General features: G+C 35.1%; 1 protein-coding gene across 4 annotated transcripts in view; it reads right to left on the reverse strand.

Moving 5' to 3' along the window:
• Positions 1 to 17,176, reverse strand: part of LOC135219588 (neuronal acetylcholine receptor subunit alpha-10-like) — a 403,272-nt gene that overhangs the window by 13,413 nt on the left and 372,683 nt on the right. For 2 of the 4 annotated variants that reach the window (XR_010315467.1, XM_064256475.1), the window contains exons 7-14: positions 11,251 to 11,425; positions 9,994 to 10,173; positions 8,994 to 9,214; positions 6,485 to 6,597; positions 5,102 to 5,149; positions 3,622 to 3,660; positions 2,729 to 2,761; positions 1,653 to 1,862 (exon numbers count right to left, since the gene is read on the reverse strand). Coding sequence is in view for 2 of the 4 variants with exons in the window: in XM_064256475.1 (XP_064112545.1) it covers positions 1,653 to 1,862; positions 2,729 to 2,761; positions 3,622 to 3,660; positions 5,102 to 5,149; positions 6,485 to 6,597; positions 8,994 to 9,214; positions 9,994 to 10,173; positions 11,251 to 11,425 (1,019 nt within the window). In the remaining 2 variants the exon portion in view is untranslated. The remainder of the gene's footprint in view (positions 1 to 1,652; positions 1,863 to 2,728; positions 2,762 to 3,621; positions 3,661 to 5,101; positions 5,150 to 6,484; positions 6,598 to 8,993; positions 9,215 to 9,993; positions 10,174 to 11,250; positions 11,426 to 17,176) is intronic. The other 2 variants (XR_010315468.1, XM_064256476.1) reach the window with 1 other exon arrangement.

The raw sequence follows: 17,176 nt of genomic DNA on the forward strand, positions 1-17,176 counted from the left end.
AGAGTAGCGCACATTACATACTGTAGTACAATCCAAGTGACTAGGTGCAAATAACAGAGGACTCTAGCAAAATGGAAGTGCACTAGCATTGTATTTACTTATACTGGTAATCTGGTCATTGTGTTTTCATTTTCCAGTTATACTCGTACTTACACAGCGGTTATTATACAATTTCATAAATTTGGATGTCTTGTGGTTAGTAGGCTACATTACTGTGACAAATGAAGCCTTTGAATGACATATTTTGGTCGCATAAGTTTCACATAAACTTATTGTAAAGTCAGGAAAAATAATTCTTGTTTCTTTGGATTTTACACTGTTTTATTTTAATTTAGTGTATATTTTCATAGGATAGTTAGGGTTATAGTAGAAATTTTGGATATCCTAGAGGTAGCATAGCATAGGCTAGTTTAGTCACTTTTGTGTTTTTTGCATTTACCATGTGTTTGCACCCCCTTGAGTTTATAAATACGAATGATCAAGTTTTAGTTTTCAAGTAAAATAAATTATTATAGAACAATATAATATATATAGTATATATATATATATATATATATATATATATATATATATATATATATGAGTCATATCAAATTACCGTGATTCATCGAGCTACAAATGTCCTTTAATATCTAATTCGCTCTACCTCGGATTTAATGTATTTTCATATATGCTTAACCGAAGGGGAATTTTTTAGGCGATAAGAGACTTGTCGGCTCCCGGGCGCGAACCATCGAAACCAAACAAATCCAGGACGACAGTGAAGCTTAAACCCACACCGGTTAAGCATATATGAAAATATATTAATTCCGAGGTAGAGCGAATTAGATATTAAAGGACATTTGTAGCTCGATGTATATATATAGAAATAATCAACATACAATACCGTGTGTAACAGAAATAAGTTTCTGACTCCCGTCAGGAAGGAACCCAGGTCTTTCCGTTGAAAGTTAAGGCTGCTGCCGACTGAGCGACACAAGTTGGCAGTGGCCTTGCTTCCAATTGAGAGACCTAGGGAGGGCTACAGTTCCGAAGGGAAAAATAAGTTGTTGCTTTGGGAGATATTTACTATGCAATTCTGAATTTTAAATGCCATGGGGTGTTCATATAGTTATTATTCCCAAAGGTATGATGTGGAAGTTAAGTAGCATCATTTGACTTCCTCACTATTAAAGAATGTAGTTCATCATGAAAAACTTGAAATACGCCATAGCTTATGATTTATGTTGCTTTGTATATGTATAGGTGAATACGTAATTATGTACTCTCGTATACAGATGATCAGTAACATATTTTACACTTTTTTACATCTATGCTGTATTGCAAATTTCCATTATAACATTAATTCTTCATTAGTGAAACTTTGAAATGACTTATCTTTCTGATTATATCCTTAGGAATAATAACTGAAGAAAAAATTTCTGTAGTGAGTTTGTTCAGAATTACAACTCTGGTTTAGTGTGTAAGTAACTGGTATTGGAAAGTAATGGGAAGGAATAATCAAAAGAATAATTAATGTTAAGAATCTGTTTGCTCTGAGGACTTAAAAACAACTCAGTGCACCCATCAGTAAACCCTTGATTAATTAGTCGTGACAATCCCTCTCATGAAATGGCCGTTGATTGTCACTAGATCATTAACATAAATCTCACCTATCGACGACTAAGGCGACCTGTTGCCATTCCAGCTTAATGGTGTCCCTCCTGTCTTGCTCTGCCAGGCGTATCTCATTTTTCTCTATGGTCTGATACACCTTGTTCAGTACCCGGATGAAATGGCGCTCGAAGGTGTCAATCCCGATGTGGGCGGACGGACAAGTAGCCGCGTGGGCGGTGCCGTGGATGCTACCCCCGGTAGCAAGTCTGCGGAGAGGAGAGCGGAAGGGGATCATTGATAAAGATTCATTCTTGACGGGAAGAAAGCAATATTTATCACCATCTTTTTGGTTCATAGTCATTTCAGCTGTTGGGGTTTATATACGTATTGTTAAACTGATCGATACATGTACGTAGAACTAATTTATTAATGTCATTATCAAAATAGTTTTACCGGATCACTAAGCTGAGCGAGCTCTCACAGGGCTGCGCCGAAGGATTTGTTTGTACTTATATTTGTTTATTCATTTATTTATATTTTGTCAGTTGAGCTACAATTATTCAAAAACTTTATGATTAGAATAATTGCAAATGTTGAAGCTTCTGACAAAATTTCACAGATGGATTTATTTCCAGAGCTTGATAGTAGCTGTTGATTATACTTAAATAAAGTCTGCAAGATTGTTTGCTTCTTGATAAATGAATGCAATGGGTCTAACGTATGTAAATGCTAACATATACCAGCGTATAAATTTGAATGCACTTTTACCTACATTCTTCAGTGTTTATAAAATCTAACCAAAGAAGAAGTGAAACAACAAAGTTGTCTGTTTTGTAAACTTTGATACTTAAAGCGAAGATGAAGTAAACGAAAACAATATGCATGTTTGCGACATGATAAATAAATTTAAGCATCTTCACATATATAAATGCACAGTTGAAAGTACAAGTACCACCTTGTAAAATGAATTGCATTTTTAACTGTAGTGATAGATATTTGGAAACTCTTAGAAAACGAAGTAAAAAGTCGGTGATGTTCAAATTACCAAATAACTATAGTATCAGTACCCAATTTACCCTCTGATGAGAGAGACGTTGACCTGGTTTTTAGGTCACCATTTGACCTCATTTACCTTCGGATGCTGTGACGTCGAAGAGACTCCTGACTGTTAGTTGTGAAAAAGTGAAAGAAAATAGAATAAAAAGAAAATTAATAACCAATGTGGAAAATGAAATTGTTAACTAATACATAAATGATCAGGTTGATGAACAACTGAATGAAAATTTATAAATAGACTAGTACATCTATATATATACGTATATATATATGTAATATAGATATATATATATATAATATATATATCTGACATACATATACATTATATGTACACAACACACAGACATATATATATATATATATATATATATATTATATAATATATATACATACAATACCATTGATATGTAACATACACACACAGACATATATATATATATATAATATATAATATATATAATTATATATATATATACATATTATGTGTTTGAATATTATATATATATATAATATATAGATATATATTACTATATATAAAATATGTGTTTGAGCTTTGTGTGTGTGTGCACGTATGGATGTGTGTGCTTGTAAGAGTAGATGTTTGCGTTAGTGAGTGGAAAATGAACACAATGCGTTAAAAGGCTATATCTTAAATAGTAAAGGAAGAAGAAGGGATGGCGTTAAGAATAAATTAGAAATGTCACATATAAAGGTAATGAAGTAAATATATTTAATGAAAAATGAATTTTTTGTAACGAGCAAAGAAAATAGTTTAAAAAAATAATCACATTTAATAGAGTACTTAAGAAATTGATTTTCTGTTACTAAACAGTAAAATAATACAATAATCAATGGAATGAAAATGATCAAGATAATAAGATGCAAATATTAACCAAGAAAATAAGATACAAAATTTAGCTAATATAAGATACAAAAAGCGCTAGACTAAAGAAGAGCGAACACTATTACCTTTTGAATGCCGGTGGAACTGAAGATGACACATCCGAACTAAACGAATAGAAGTAAGGAGACTGTTTATTGAATTAATTAAACATAACATACGAAATGTTAGAAGGGGATATTCAAGCGGAAATGCATATAAACGAGGGGAGGATTACAGACACACATATACGTTACACAAACACACACACACAACACACACACCACACATATATATATATATATATATATTATATATATAATATTATATAAATAAATATATTATTATATATATTTTATTATTTATATTATTATATTATATCTATATATGCATACATACGTATGTGTATGTGAGTGTTTTAACATTGCACAAACAATTTACATAGATTTCATTTAAATTGGGGAATACTTACACCTATGGGAATTATATAGTTGCCTTTACCATAACCAGAATTCGAACCTATACCTTTTTGTGTTAAATGTGAAGGACAGTGACTGTATCACCTCAGATATTGAGAGAGATAAGAACTAATTTCAACTCTTTAGTATACATTCCTGTCAAATTCATTCTGTAGAAGCTACGTTTAATATGAAACACAAAATTGTCTCTCAATTATCTTTACCATAAAGCTTTGCGTGTTCATATTTGCCCAAAACAATTTTTTTTTTTTAATTTTCGTTTTTTTTTTTTAATTTTCTTTTCAAACTTTTCGAAAGCATGGCTGCTTCATGACATACTCTTGATACACATGTCCACTTTCTGGTCTAAACATAAATTTTTGTTATCAGGTCTTCCATTTTTTGTCTTTCCCACCCTCCCATATCATTTCAGCAACATTACACCCCAATAATCGTTCACTCTCAGGATCACCAAGTTTTAGAAGCCTATACATCAATTGATTCCTAATGTACATCTACCATTGTTTAGAAACTTCTCAATGCTTCACAATAAAGGAGAAAATTGCGTTTCTATGCACCCCTAAGCTGAGAAGGGTTCATTATTTCTTATTAAGATATTGTCAGTTTGTAGGATATAAAGAAAGAGAACTCAACTGATCGTAGGTTACTTAAAGTTCATTAATGAAAACGAATAGAGAGGTAATGGTAAAGGTTTTAAGGCTTAAAAATTCACTTATACAAACTCGTGACTTGTTCTCTTCTCTAATTTCCAGGGACAACTGTTATCTTACACAGGAAAACTATGAAGGACCAGAAATACAAGATTAACCACATTAGTCTTCCGAAGATATTTTGTATGCCTACAGAAGAGGACCAAAACCCAGTTATTTTTCTTTTCTTGCGTAGATGCAATCCTGTGGTTTCTGTAGCTAAATCGTAAAGTAAAAGAAGCACACAACAAATATGAAAAAATTCGATAGAGGATATCCACACCATAACTACGTTAAGTAACAACAATATATATATATTTATATTTTTTAGGCAAAATTTGGAACCATGCAAGAGAGAGTCCCCAGAGGATGAAGGCCTTTCATCTTGTAGATTTCATTACCTGGATGTTCTCGTCCTCGGATTTCGTTTGGGCGTTTCACTGGGGTTGCTGGAAAAAGGGGGAAGATGTCGAAAATAAATGAAAGAGTTCCATGCAAAGAAAAGAAAGATTCTTTTTGTTTTTAATTTGTGGAAATGGTATCAGAAAGTTTCGTCGTAGAGGAAAACATCCTTCCTTCCAGTATGTTTTCTCCTTTCTCTCATTTTGTTGTTAAATAGCATTGCAAATCTATGACACCTGAGTGATTTAGTACATTTTGTCGGATCTGATTCATGGGAGGTCGTTTATTGAAGTCCAAGTCTGGCAGAAAGTTTATAATAAGAGATTTTGAAAAAAATGTAATCCCATGAAAAAGTTTTTTCCTACAAAAGAGGCATCATAATTGAAATATTTTATATAGCAAATAAAAAATAACCGAGATGTCCTGTAACGCACGGAATAAGAAATAACAAAGATAATGAATTAGACATTATAATCCAAGCATTTACTTTGGATCACTTCTGTTTTTTAGCAATTGTCAGTTTATCTCGGAATTTAATGTCAGTGAAACATTTCAGTATTCTGGTGTCGGTGACTCACACATTCGTTCGAAGATTTTAAAATTGGTATCTCACTATTAGCTCCTCAATGTTTAATTTTTGGAATAATTCCTATCGGCATCACAGAGTCCACCAGGAAGGTCTTATTTCATTGTCATTTATGGATTATAGTTATCCGTCATAATTCTCTCTTTTAAGTCAATCGTTTTTGATGATTAGACATCAAAAGTAAAAAATATAGTCTTTCAATAAAGATTAAGAAAGGAATATCCAAATTTGTATAATGTTAATGTGATTATCTTCAAGTATTATTTAGTGTTTTAATCGTCATAAGATAAATGAATGTGCTTTTTAGGTTATTGAATGAGAGAAAAAGAAAAAACTAGCAGACTAACATGCATTTAGAGTAACACTAACGTATAAATATTTCATGCAGATAGCAATTAATGAATATTATTACTATTTTCAATATACTTTTACCTTTTGGTGTAATCTCTGTTTCCTTCGTTGCTAATATATATCTTCTGATTTCCAGACATTTTTTGATGTCTGTTACACATGGTTTAACATAATATCACCATGACTCACTACTTCTATTTATGACTACACCTAAATTTATGTTGATTGCAATGAAGAGTAAAAAAAAAAAGCATAAAATAGCTCACGAAAGAACATAAATATTTGAAAGAGACTAATATCAAATACCAACACCGCAGGAGAACGACATCACAACCGTCTTTGAAATACAATACTCATGATTCAGTGGAAGGGAATTGGAGCTGGGGGGGTTTGGGGGGGGGGGGGGGTGGATGGACGTGGGATTAAGGTGGTAGGGTGTCCTTACCTTGAGGGGGTGATGCCCCCATTTTCACATTTGACCTCAGGGTCCAGCAGCCGGTCGCTCATCTCCACGTTTCCGCCCGCGCCGTATTCACGGATGCTGCCGTATCCTTCCCCCTAATGGGGAAAGAGAATACTTCGGATGAGAAGATAGACAGATTGATTAGATGAATAGATCCCGTAAGAGGCTACTGCCGTTAATGCACCTCGTACGGTGCACTGTAGGCATTACTCAAGGTTGTTTGTAGCGTCCCTTCGGCCCCCTAGCAGCAACCCCATTTCATTATTTTTACTGTACCTCCGTTCATGCTCTCTTCCATCATACTTTCCTCTCTTTCCAAACAGTATGGTTTCACAGTGAAAAAGTTTCCTTTGAAACTTTTTCACTCGGACTGAATAACCTCAAAGGTCCCAGCGCTTGGCCTTTGGCCTAAATTCTAATTTCCATTTTATTCTTTGACAAATATACAGAACAAAGCATTGCACAACTATAGAAATTAATCACGGGAGAGGAAAAGAAGTGACAAAAGTGTAGAGGAAAGAAAAGAGAGAGAGAGAGAGAGAGAGAGAGAGAGAGAGAGAGAGTTACATGAGGAAGGTGGGGGATAAGGACCAGTAAGGTTAGTTAGGGACTTCAGATCAACGAGTTAAGTTTGAGACTAAGAAGGGAAAAAGAAAAGAAGAAAAAGAAGAAAGTCCTCCAAGTTAGAGCAAAGGGGAGCTCCTCAGAGCTTAGAGGTTACGAGAGCTGCTTCAAAGTTTGACTTCTGAAGTGAATGGCATCTCGTCTGGGTCTGGATTTCAGTAACAGACAAAAGAGAAAAGCACTGACTGCGGGAGGATGAAAAACAAAGGAGGAGAAACCCAGGAAAGTAGATAAGAGAAATGCTCAAGTTACAGATCTTACGAAAGCTGCTAAGACAAAAAAAAGAAGAAGAAAGAAGAAGAAACAATGATAACAAAAGACTTAACAGCGTAGAAAGAGAAGGTTTGTGCAGTGTAAAAAAAAAAAGAAAGACCAGAGAAATTTGAGCTGGATATCAATGACAAATCTACAAGAATAATAGTATAGGAGGATGATAAGAATAATAGTACTAACAGGGCGGGTGTCATTTTGATGACAACAGCAAGACAATACACAAGGAATAATGTTTTCATTCACAGTCATTTTTGCAGTTGCAACAAAAACGTTACTGAAGCCATAATCGTATAATAGCATGAATCACTTAACTGTGGATTCATCAACAACGTTACTGATATTGGTTACAAAAATTGACACGAACATTCCCTGTCCATAAACTACTGAATGCGGTTCCCAGTCCCTGCACTTCCAAAAATATGTAGCCCTTTCTGGCCCACATAATTCAGGGCGGGCGAAAAAAAAAACCCGAAAATCCCTCTTGACAATCGGTCGTTGTTCCTCGAGATTTATCACGGAAGAGAACCGGAAACGATTCGGAAGAATTTCAAGACAATGTTATGGCGACCTGCTTCGCTCTTACTCAATCACATTAGAAGAAACAGTTATAAAAATGACGGATGCTGTCTAGGAGGTGTTTTTATTTCGAAGGGAAAACTGGTAAAAATGAATGGAAATGAAATGGGGTACATTATTATAAATACGTGAAAAGACATTGACACACACACACATCTACAGAGAGAGAGGAGAGAGAGAGAGAGAGAGAGAGAGAGAGAGAGAGAGAGAGAGGTTATCTAGGAAGTGGTATAACTAAAACCCTAGTCATTTTTTTAAGACTAAGGAATCCGAATTGACAACCCATGCTCATATATATATATATATATATATATAATATTAATATGTATATTATAGTATCATATATATATATATATAAATATATAATATATATAATATATGATAGGCATATATGTATAGATATACTTCATATTTGTATTACGAAATCTTACTGAAACCGGGCTCATCTTCGGGCCCGGCCCTAACGCTATTCAAATGCTAATATCTCCAAAAGTATTGAAGATGATTAAAAGAAATTCTTTCGGCAGAAAAAGAACCTTACATCTTTTAAATTTCATCCCATAATTATAGATATGTTTAAGATGTGATAAATCCACATTTGATTTATGTTTAAATCTTATATGGGAGAATCCACATTTAAAATTATGTTAACCCTTTGATGGTTGAACTTGAAGCTTAGCGAGTTATCGCATTTAGGGCGCCCTGCTGGTGTTTATAGTCATACATGTATATTTATATGATAAAACATATATTATATATAATATATATATATATATATATATATATATATATTACTATATATATATATATATATATATAATATACTATATATATATATATATATATATATATATATATATATATATATAATGGATATCATACTATATATATATATATATTCATATGGATATATACTATATATATATATATTATATATATATATATATATATATATATATATATATATATATATGTATATATATATTTATATATATATATCTAAGGGGTCATTCCTTACCATATGATTGATATTGGTGGTAAACTTATGACCGTGCCCACCCATGGGATCGGGTATGTCAAGCCGAATGCACATCATTTTGGCCATGTAACTAAAAACAATTTTCTTGACGAAACTGGGCACTTCACGCCCTCTCATGCCCCGGTGATGGATGTTGAGCGTCACTACTGAGAGCCCGGTGGCGAAGCTGACCAAGGAAATTGTGACACCATAATAGAGACCTGTTTTGGAGACAATGAAAGATTATGTGATGGTGACGTCATGAGGTGGATGGACTTTTGATGTCAAGTTCAAGTGTCTGGTAACTGTTTTCTTTTCGTAGAAAGTGTGAGGTCAGCCATATCTACAAGATGGAATTCGTAGACATGCATGTCCTGTACCTAGTTTTTAATAATATGCTTACGTTTTTATCTATTTTTGTATTAATTGCTACTCACATTTTTATCTACTTTTGTATTAATTGATAATTTATTTTTTCTCTTTTAATAACTGATCTCTTCTTCTGTAATTCCCATTAAGTTCTGTTACCTCTTGCTAATGAACACCATATTCCTTGAAAGCTTGATTTGCAAGTCAGTGGCTTCTGTGGCGTGTTCCATATGAATAGGGCTCATCTTCTGAATAATAATATTAATTCAAAGTGTACATTTATTAGCGATACATTCTATAATGTTAATCGTCAGATTAGAAGTGAGTACGTACATCAAGGGATATCCAAGTTCAGGCAGTATTACAGAAAATAGATTGACGAAGTAATAAGGAAAATTAAAAACCTTAAAAAGGATTATCATCACTAAATGCCTGGGTCCGACATCGGAATATACCGAGGATAAACCTCCCCATTGACAGACTACTAAAATACCCATTAATCAGCAGAAACAAACCCAGCATCACCAAAAAAAAAAAAAAAAAAAAATGAATATACACCTATAAACTGTCTTTCTATTAATACCAATATCAATATTAACAAAAGCCTTTTTTGTTTTTCCTCTGGACTCACCTATAAGCGGGAGCTTTTCCGAAGTCGGGGGCATCGATTCCCCGATGACCATGAGGAAGACAGTCATGGAGAGCAGCGTCGTGATGCCCAGCGTCACCTTCTCTCCAGAGTCGCTGGGCATGTAGAAGCTCATCAGAGCGATGCCCGTGATGAGCACGCAAGGCAAAATCAGATTGAACACTGCCGATATAAAAGGATTAGAATAGCATGTGCAACTAGGGACTGATAGTTCCAACGACTGTTATTAGCCTAGTAACCCAAATACTCTGCGACATTTAACTTTTTTGTGTAATAAATACAGATCAATGATTGCAATAATGAACGAATAGATTTAAAAATCCAATTTCCGGATCTAGAATCGGATTAACACGGAGAGATAAACCGGATAAAAAACAAAATCGTCTCTGCGTATGTAGTAAAAAAAATTGACACACAACAAAATGAATAGCTAAGTCTGATTGGAAATAAAGCAAGTGGTTAAAAAAGACAATGCAGGATACTATATGCAAAAGTTATGGACCTGAATGATGAATGGATGAAGCTGAAAGAAAAGATCACGAACAGGAGCAAAGAAATGTTGACTGCACAAATTCCCCAAGCCTTGAAGTGTGCCATATTTTTGCGTGTGCGATCTCTGTAGTTGATGGCAGTTGTAGACATTTATATTAGCTGATTGTGTTAATAATATTTTAGTGTTAATTTTCCAAGGCCTTAAGTGCTAGCTTTCTATTCAGAGACTTATGAAAAAATTAACTGTCCAGAGACATACGTACTGATTAACTCTCCAAAGACTTGTGTCTGTTTAACTGGTCAGAGACTTCTAGTATTCACAGTTCAAAGACTAACGTCTTGTTTATCGTGAACAGACGTTTGTGTTACCAGCTGTCAGTAGACTAGTACTGCTGACGGTCTAAAGCCCGACGTAATGTTAATTGGAAAGAATTTACATATGGTAAACTGTCCATAACTTATGCTGTTCTAACTGTCTAAACTTATATATTGTTATATTTCGAAAGACTTCATGTTTCAGGCGTCTCATAAATAATTACTGTCCCAATAATTACACTGATAGCCGTCCAAAGAATGATGTTATTAATCCTGAGACATATGAATGACGGTCTTTACAAAGACTTATTTATTGTAAGGATGATTTTTGTCAGTTGATCAAAAACTAAGCTCAAATGTTCCCAACAACAAAGACAAGATTGGCAGAGCACTGAGAAATTCATAGAACCAAATCAACGCGTAGGATCTCACCGTAAAATAAAGGTCGTCTCCTTAAGATTATGTGGTACGTGATATCCGGGTAGGGCGCCTCGCAACACGAATAGTAGACGACGTTTCTCTCCACTATCATGTCGATGAGGTCCCACTCCCCGTTCGTCACGTAGTTGCTGAGGTCTCCCTCCTCCGTCTGGATCACGAGATTCACCTGAAGGAGGACATCGTCAGGTTAGCGAAAGAAGCCTTCAAGCTGCTGATATGAAAGTTGAGGTCTTTCGAAAGAAGACATCTAGCTCCTGAGCTAAAAACTTTTGTAATATTAGGCCCCATCCACACGGTCGAGCTTTGCCCGACGAACTTTGCTCGAAGTGACGTCATAAGCGGAGATACAGCGGGAAAAGTTCTGACTTTCCCCGCTTCTGACGTCACATCGAGCTTTCAGTGTGGACGCGGCTTTAGTCGCTTTATATAATTACACCATGCCCCATCAGCAAGACGTTCAATCCCCTTGCATGCATTACACCATTCACCTCTGTCTAGCACTTTGTTTCATGCTTCCTGGATGTTGAAACCCCTTGTCTCCATGTCTCATGCACGCCATTTAAACATTTTCCTAGTTCTTTTCAATCACTCACTTAAGGAGAGTAACAGGGGTTTAAAAAAAATATTTTTTACTCTCGGTAACCGTAGCTGTAATAAAGGAAACTACGACTGAGTGATAGATGGAGCATGGTAATGTTACTGAAGTATTAGAAAACTCTTTCATTATTATTTCAGATTTTTCACTAGTTTAAACAAATAAAGGTCAGTAAATATTAAATTTTTCAGATGTCTTGAGAGAGGTTCTACATCTCATCTAGAATGGTGTCAAGAAACTAGGTCAATGATGCTGAGTAAAAATAAGAAAGCATTAGGAATTTACCAAGTTTCCGTCAATTATCCATCGATACCCAATGCAGAGAGATGATCGAAAGAAAAACAAGAGAATAAATGACTTTGTTTTATTAGCAAAGTATCGGAAGAGAGAGAGAGAGAGAGAGAGAGAGAGAGAGAGAGAGAGAGAGAGAGAGAGAGAGAGAGAATACCATGAAACAGCTTTTATAAGCCAGTTTGCATAATTTTATAGGTGGAAGTAGCAACTCCTTCCAAGCTGATAAAAAAAATGTATGATGTAGATATGTAGCCTGTCTTATGTTTTGTAAGAAAAGGAACACTCTCATACACACTCCAAGATATAAACCGTCAACTTGTTTGTACGTTTAATCATAAATGTAGGTACTGTGTGTACGTATACAGGGATAAATATAGTGTGAGTGCTAGATCCCACAAAGAATAATCAGTGTGAAAAACGTTTGTCGGACTGGGAATGAGGTTTGGTAACCTCATCCTAAAAGTACGTGGTAAAACAGTACTTTCAACCTCAAGATTTCCTATTCTTATTTGTCAATATCCACTGAAATTCTCGCAGAATAATAGGAAATTAAGATTGATATACAGCCGTGGTATTCCCATGGACTTAGTGAACGAGACTATAGATATAAATATATTGGAATGTATATATATATGTGTATACACACACACACGCACACACACATATATATATATGTATATATATATATATATATATATATATATATATATATATATATATATATATATATATATATATTATATAATTATAATATATTTACAATTATAATATAAATCTTTTTGCTTTCACGAAAAACGCGCCCGCCCGCCTGGCCTTCTTAATATCCAAACAGAAAAAAGATGGGGAAATATTTCCCTCTCATTGGCCTGCTGAGTGAATTCGTTGGATATCAAATGGGAGAGACAAATGTTGTTTCCCGAGGTCCTCTATCCCCATAGGATTGGGAAGGACAGAGGAAAGTAGGGATAGCGAGGGGTGGGGGTGGAGATGGAAACAAGTAGCGCTAAAAAGACTGTAACATCTGTCATACAGTTATATATTTTCTATTTTCTGTCACGCTATGCTCTTCTCATCAATATGGTCACCATAGCTGGGGGTTTCAGACAGGTAGAAAATGGGAGAGTAATTTGGGGATTTATAAAATATTTAACCTATTTTAAGAATGTTGAAAGTATTTCATCTATATATATATATATATATATATATATATAAAATATATATAATTATATAATATAATTATATATATATAATAATCACTCACACAATCAATTGTTCTTTGCATTAATACAATCAATAATAAACTTCACTTAAACTGGTCGGTACCTACGCGTTACAGGCGATGAGGACAGTTATTCCTAGAAAGCTTGTAACTTCTCCTGATTAAATATCTCTGTTAGATACCATCCAGTTTTAATGAGGTCCTTTCCTATATATATATATATATAAATAGTATATATATATATATATATATTATAATATATACACACACACACATATATATATATATATATATATATATATAATATATATATATATATATATATATACACATATATATATTTATATATATTTATATAATATTATACCGGGTGTTTCAAAATTATAGCCCCCCCTCCACAGAACAAATGGAAAGAAATGAAGTTTTCTGCTATAGCCTATCTCCAAGTACTGTACATTATCTTAAATTTCTATTAAGCTATTTTTCATTTTACATTTCTTGTATTTTCAGAGTGAGTGATGGAGTTAGATACAGCCCTGGCTAATGACTCGGAGGAAATCAGATGGATTGACCGAATCCGGGCTATGACCTTCATTTCACATTCCTAGATAGTTAATACATTAAAAGAGATGAATCCTTTGTTAAAAGAAACGAACAAAAATCCATATGAATGTCATCGCGAAAAGAGTGAGAAACTTGGAAGGCCTGAAGTTCTTTCTCAGGAGTCAAAAGACATCATAGCTGAGGCAGTGGGTAGACCAAGAAAGTCTTTACGTAAATTGGCACTTGAATTAGAAACAAAAAGGGGAAAGAAGAGAAGTTATAGTGCTGTATATCGTGAGTTGAAAAAAATCTGTATCAAAGTTCCATTTCATGTTATCAGCAAGCCCAACATCACTCAGCAACAGAGAGAAGACCATGCATGGTTTTGTGGTTCATTTCTTAAAGATTGGGATGAAGCTGACTTTCTCCATGTTGCTGCATCAGGTGAATTCTTCATTTACACAGTCGGGACATCATTTGGGCTGCAAAGTTGGATGATATCAGTGATGATGTGTGCTATTGCCAAGTTGTGAAATTTCCTGAATGTCTGGGAATTTTCCTCTGATCACAGCCAAACAGTTAATGTAGATCATCAAAGAAAAAGGACAGTCATGGAATGGCGAATACTTCAGAGAAACTGTGCTTACTGGTGGAGTATTTCCTTTTCTCAAAGATCCTGATAATGTGTTATCTGTTGAAGAAGTCACATTTTTTCATGATAAGGCACCATGTTTCAAGGCTCCTCAGGCAAAGGAGCTGCTTCGAAACAGTGGTATCGATTTCTTCTTGTCAAGCGAATTTCCAGGTAGCTCCCCTGACCTTAATGTATGTGAAAACATTGGTAGTGTCTTAAAGGATCGTGTTGAAGCGCGCACAGTGAGCTATGATGGTATACCAAGCCTCGATGACCTGCGAAGAGAGGTGACCGAAGTGCTCAGGGAAATGGAGTTTGAGTCTCAGCTTTTTTGCGATTTGCTGAAATCATACCCCTCAAGAATGCAGGCTGTGGTACAGGGAGATGGAGGCCACACAAAATATTAAATACTCAGAGAGAAACTTAAATAAATACCTGTTCTGAATTACTTTTGTTTTTGTCCATATCAATTTTAGTTTATGCTGTAGAGGGTGAGGGGCTCAATTTCGAAACACCCTGTATATTAATATTCTACCATTTCCCTGAAGACGGAAAGGTGAGACAATGATCACTGCCACATTCTTACTCAAACTGCTGAATCTGGATGAACTGTACAGGAAACTTACGCAATATTTGTCATTTCATATACCTAGAGAAACGTAATATACCTGTTCTGAATTACTTTGTTTTTCCTATCAATTTTAGTTTATGTTGTAGAGGGTGAGGGGCTCAATCTGGATGAACTGTACAGGAAACTTACGCAATATTTGTCATTTCATATACCTACAGAAGATGTTCCTTAGCAACAACACATAGTGTGTAGGGTGTTCGACATATTATTGATGAACTTTTTCTTACAATCTTGTTTACTGGATGCTGAGTTCTCTACCCAAGTTGCCTCATTGTTGTTTAAGATTTCTGTGTTTTTATACATCTTTTTTTTCTGGTATTTCAGAGGAGGGAAGTCACGATTGCAACTGGCCATATGCGAAGAGCTTATCTGCCTTTTGGGGCATATCCTCCCACCAAAGTCCAAAATCCTTCTCCAAGCACTTTTTTGCCATAGGGCGCATCATAACCTAAACCTCAGACCACTGACACTTCCCCAGTGTACGTTGGTTGTATCTTTCATAACCAAAGCAGAAGCAATACACACACAGACTGACCTGATGTGCGTGGTTGCCTCCCTGAGGAGTTAAACCACCAACCATCTTAGAGGACTTTCCTTCTCCAAGGGGTTCACAGCTCTCTGCTAGGCATCCATCTGTCTTGGGATACTGTTCATTAGAAAATCAAGCCTTTGGAATTTTTGGGCAGCAGTGGCCAGGTAATGGGTCTGTGTGCGGATTTCTTTTTATGAGAGTGTAGCTCATGGATATTAATCTTCGGATAAAGATACTAGTTACATACTTCTCTCTCTCCATGTATATATATATATATATAATATATATATATATATATATATATAATATATTATATATGTATATATATATACTATTCGCATTATATATTATCTATATAAATTATATTCCTATATATATATTATATTATGTGTATATAGTATATAGTATATATTATAGTTTAGAGAAAAGAGAGAGAGAGAGAGAGAGAGAGAGAGAATGAACTACACTTTTCCACTTGGATGGTTTGGCTCTTAAAGGTGTTACTTGCCATTTGCCCTATCTCCACCTGGGCTGATGTACACCACAGTCGAGTGGCTGTCGCGTACACGAATCACTGCTTAGATCTACAGAGCTATAATAGGTTGAAAAACGTTCCTGACATATCCACTCTGCCCTCGCTAGGATCTATCTAAGGTCTCTTGTTAGAAACAAGGCTGATTACTAGATCTTCTACTACAGCTGTTCCTCAAATCCACAAAGGTAAGCAATGTTGACACTGGTAAGTAATTGGAAAGGCAACAACCAAATAATACGAGATGCCGTTGTCACATAAAACCTCTTGTGCAAAAGTGGGGTAGTAGGCAAATACACGAGAGAGAGAGAGAGAGAGAGAGAGAGAGAGAGAGAGAGAGAGAGAGAGAGAGTGTGTGTGTGTGTGTCACGCCATTTGCTTAAACACAACTGCGAAACCGCTGACAGAAGGAGATTATTTGTAAGAAGGACTTCTCACAAAGGAAGCAGGCTGGCTTTCTTCCCCCGAAATGCGGCGGTAGTAGTTCCTTCCGGGTCTCGCCGGGTGCCGAGGCCATCTGTCGTCCTTAATACAGCCCCGCAGTCCCTTTTCGATCAAAATAACCGTCTCCCTCGCCTCATATCTCCCAACATTATTTCTCCCGTGACAATAACTTCCATGATCTCTTGCCTCAGAAATCCATAAGCGTAAATCGTTCTCTCTCTCTCTCTCTCTCTCTCTCTCTCTCTCTCTCTCTCTCTCTCTCTCTCTCTCTCTGTCTTTTAAAAGAGATCCTGAAGTCGAGCTAGTGGATCTGTAAACTCAGAACACTGCCAAGATACTCGATCATCAGGGAAATTCCGAGTTGAAATGTGAGATAAAAAAAAAAGTCAACATTAGTTTCATAAAACTGACTGAAAGCTTGCGTACATCAATAAAAAAGAAGGCACAATCAGACAAACAAGACATAAAGCGAAATGAAAAATTGCGCATTTTT

Source organism: Macrobrachium nipponense, chromosome 1 (genome assembly GCF_015104395.2).
Source record: "Macrobrachium nipponense isolate FS-2020 chromosome 1, ASM1510439v2, whole genome shotgun sequence".
NCBI classification, from domain to species: domain Eukaryota; kingdom Metazoa; phylum Arthropoda; class Malacostraca; order Decapoda; family Palaemonidae; genus Macrobrachium; species Macrobrachium nipponense.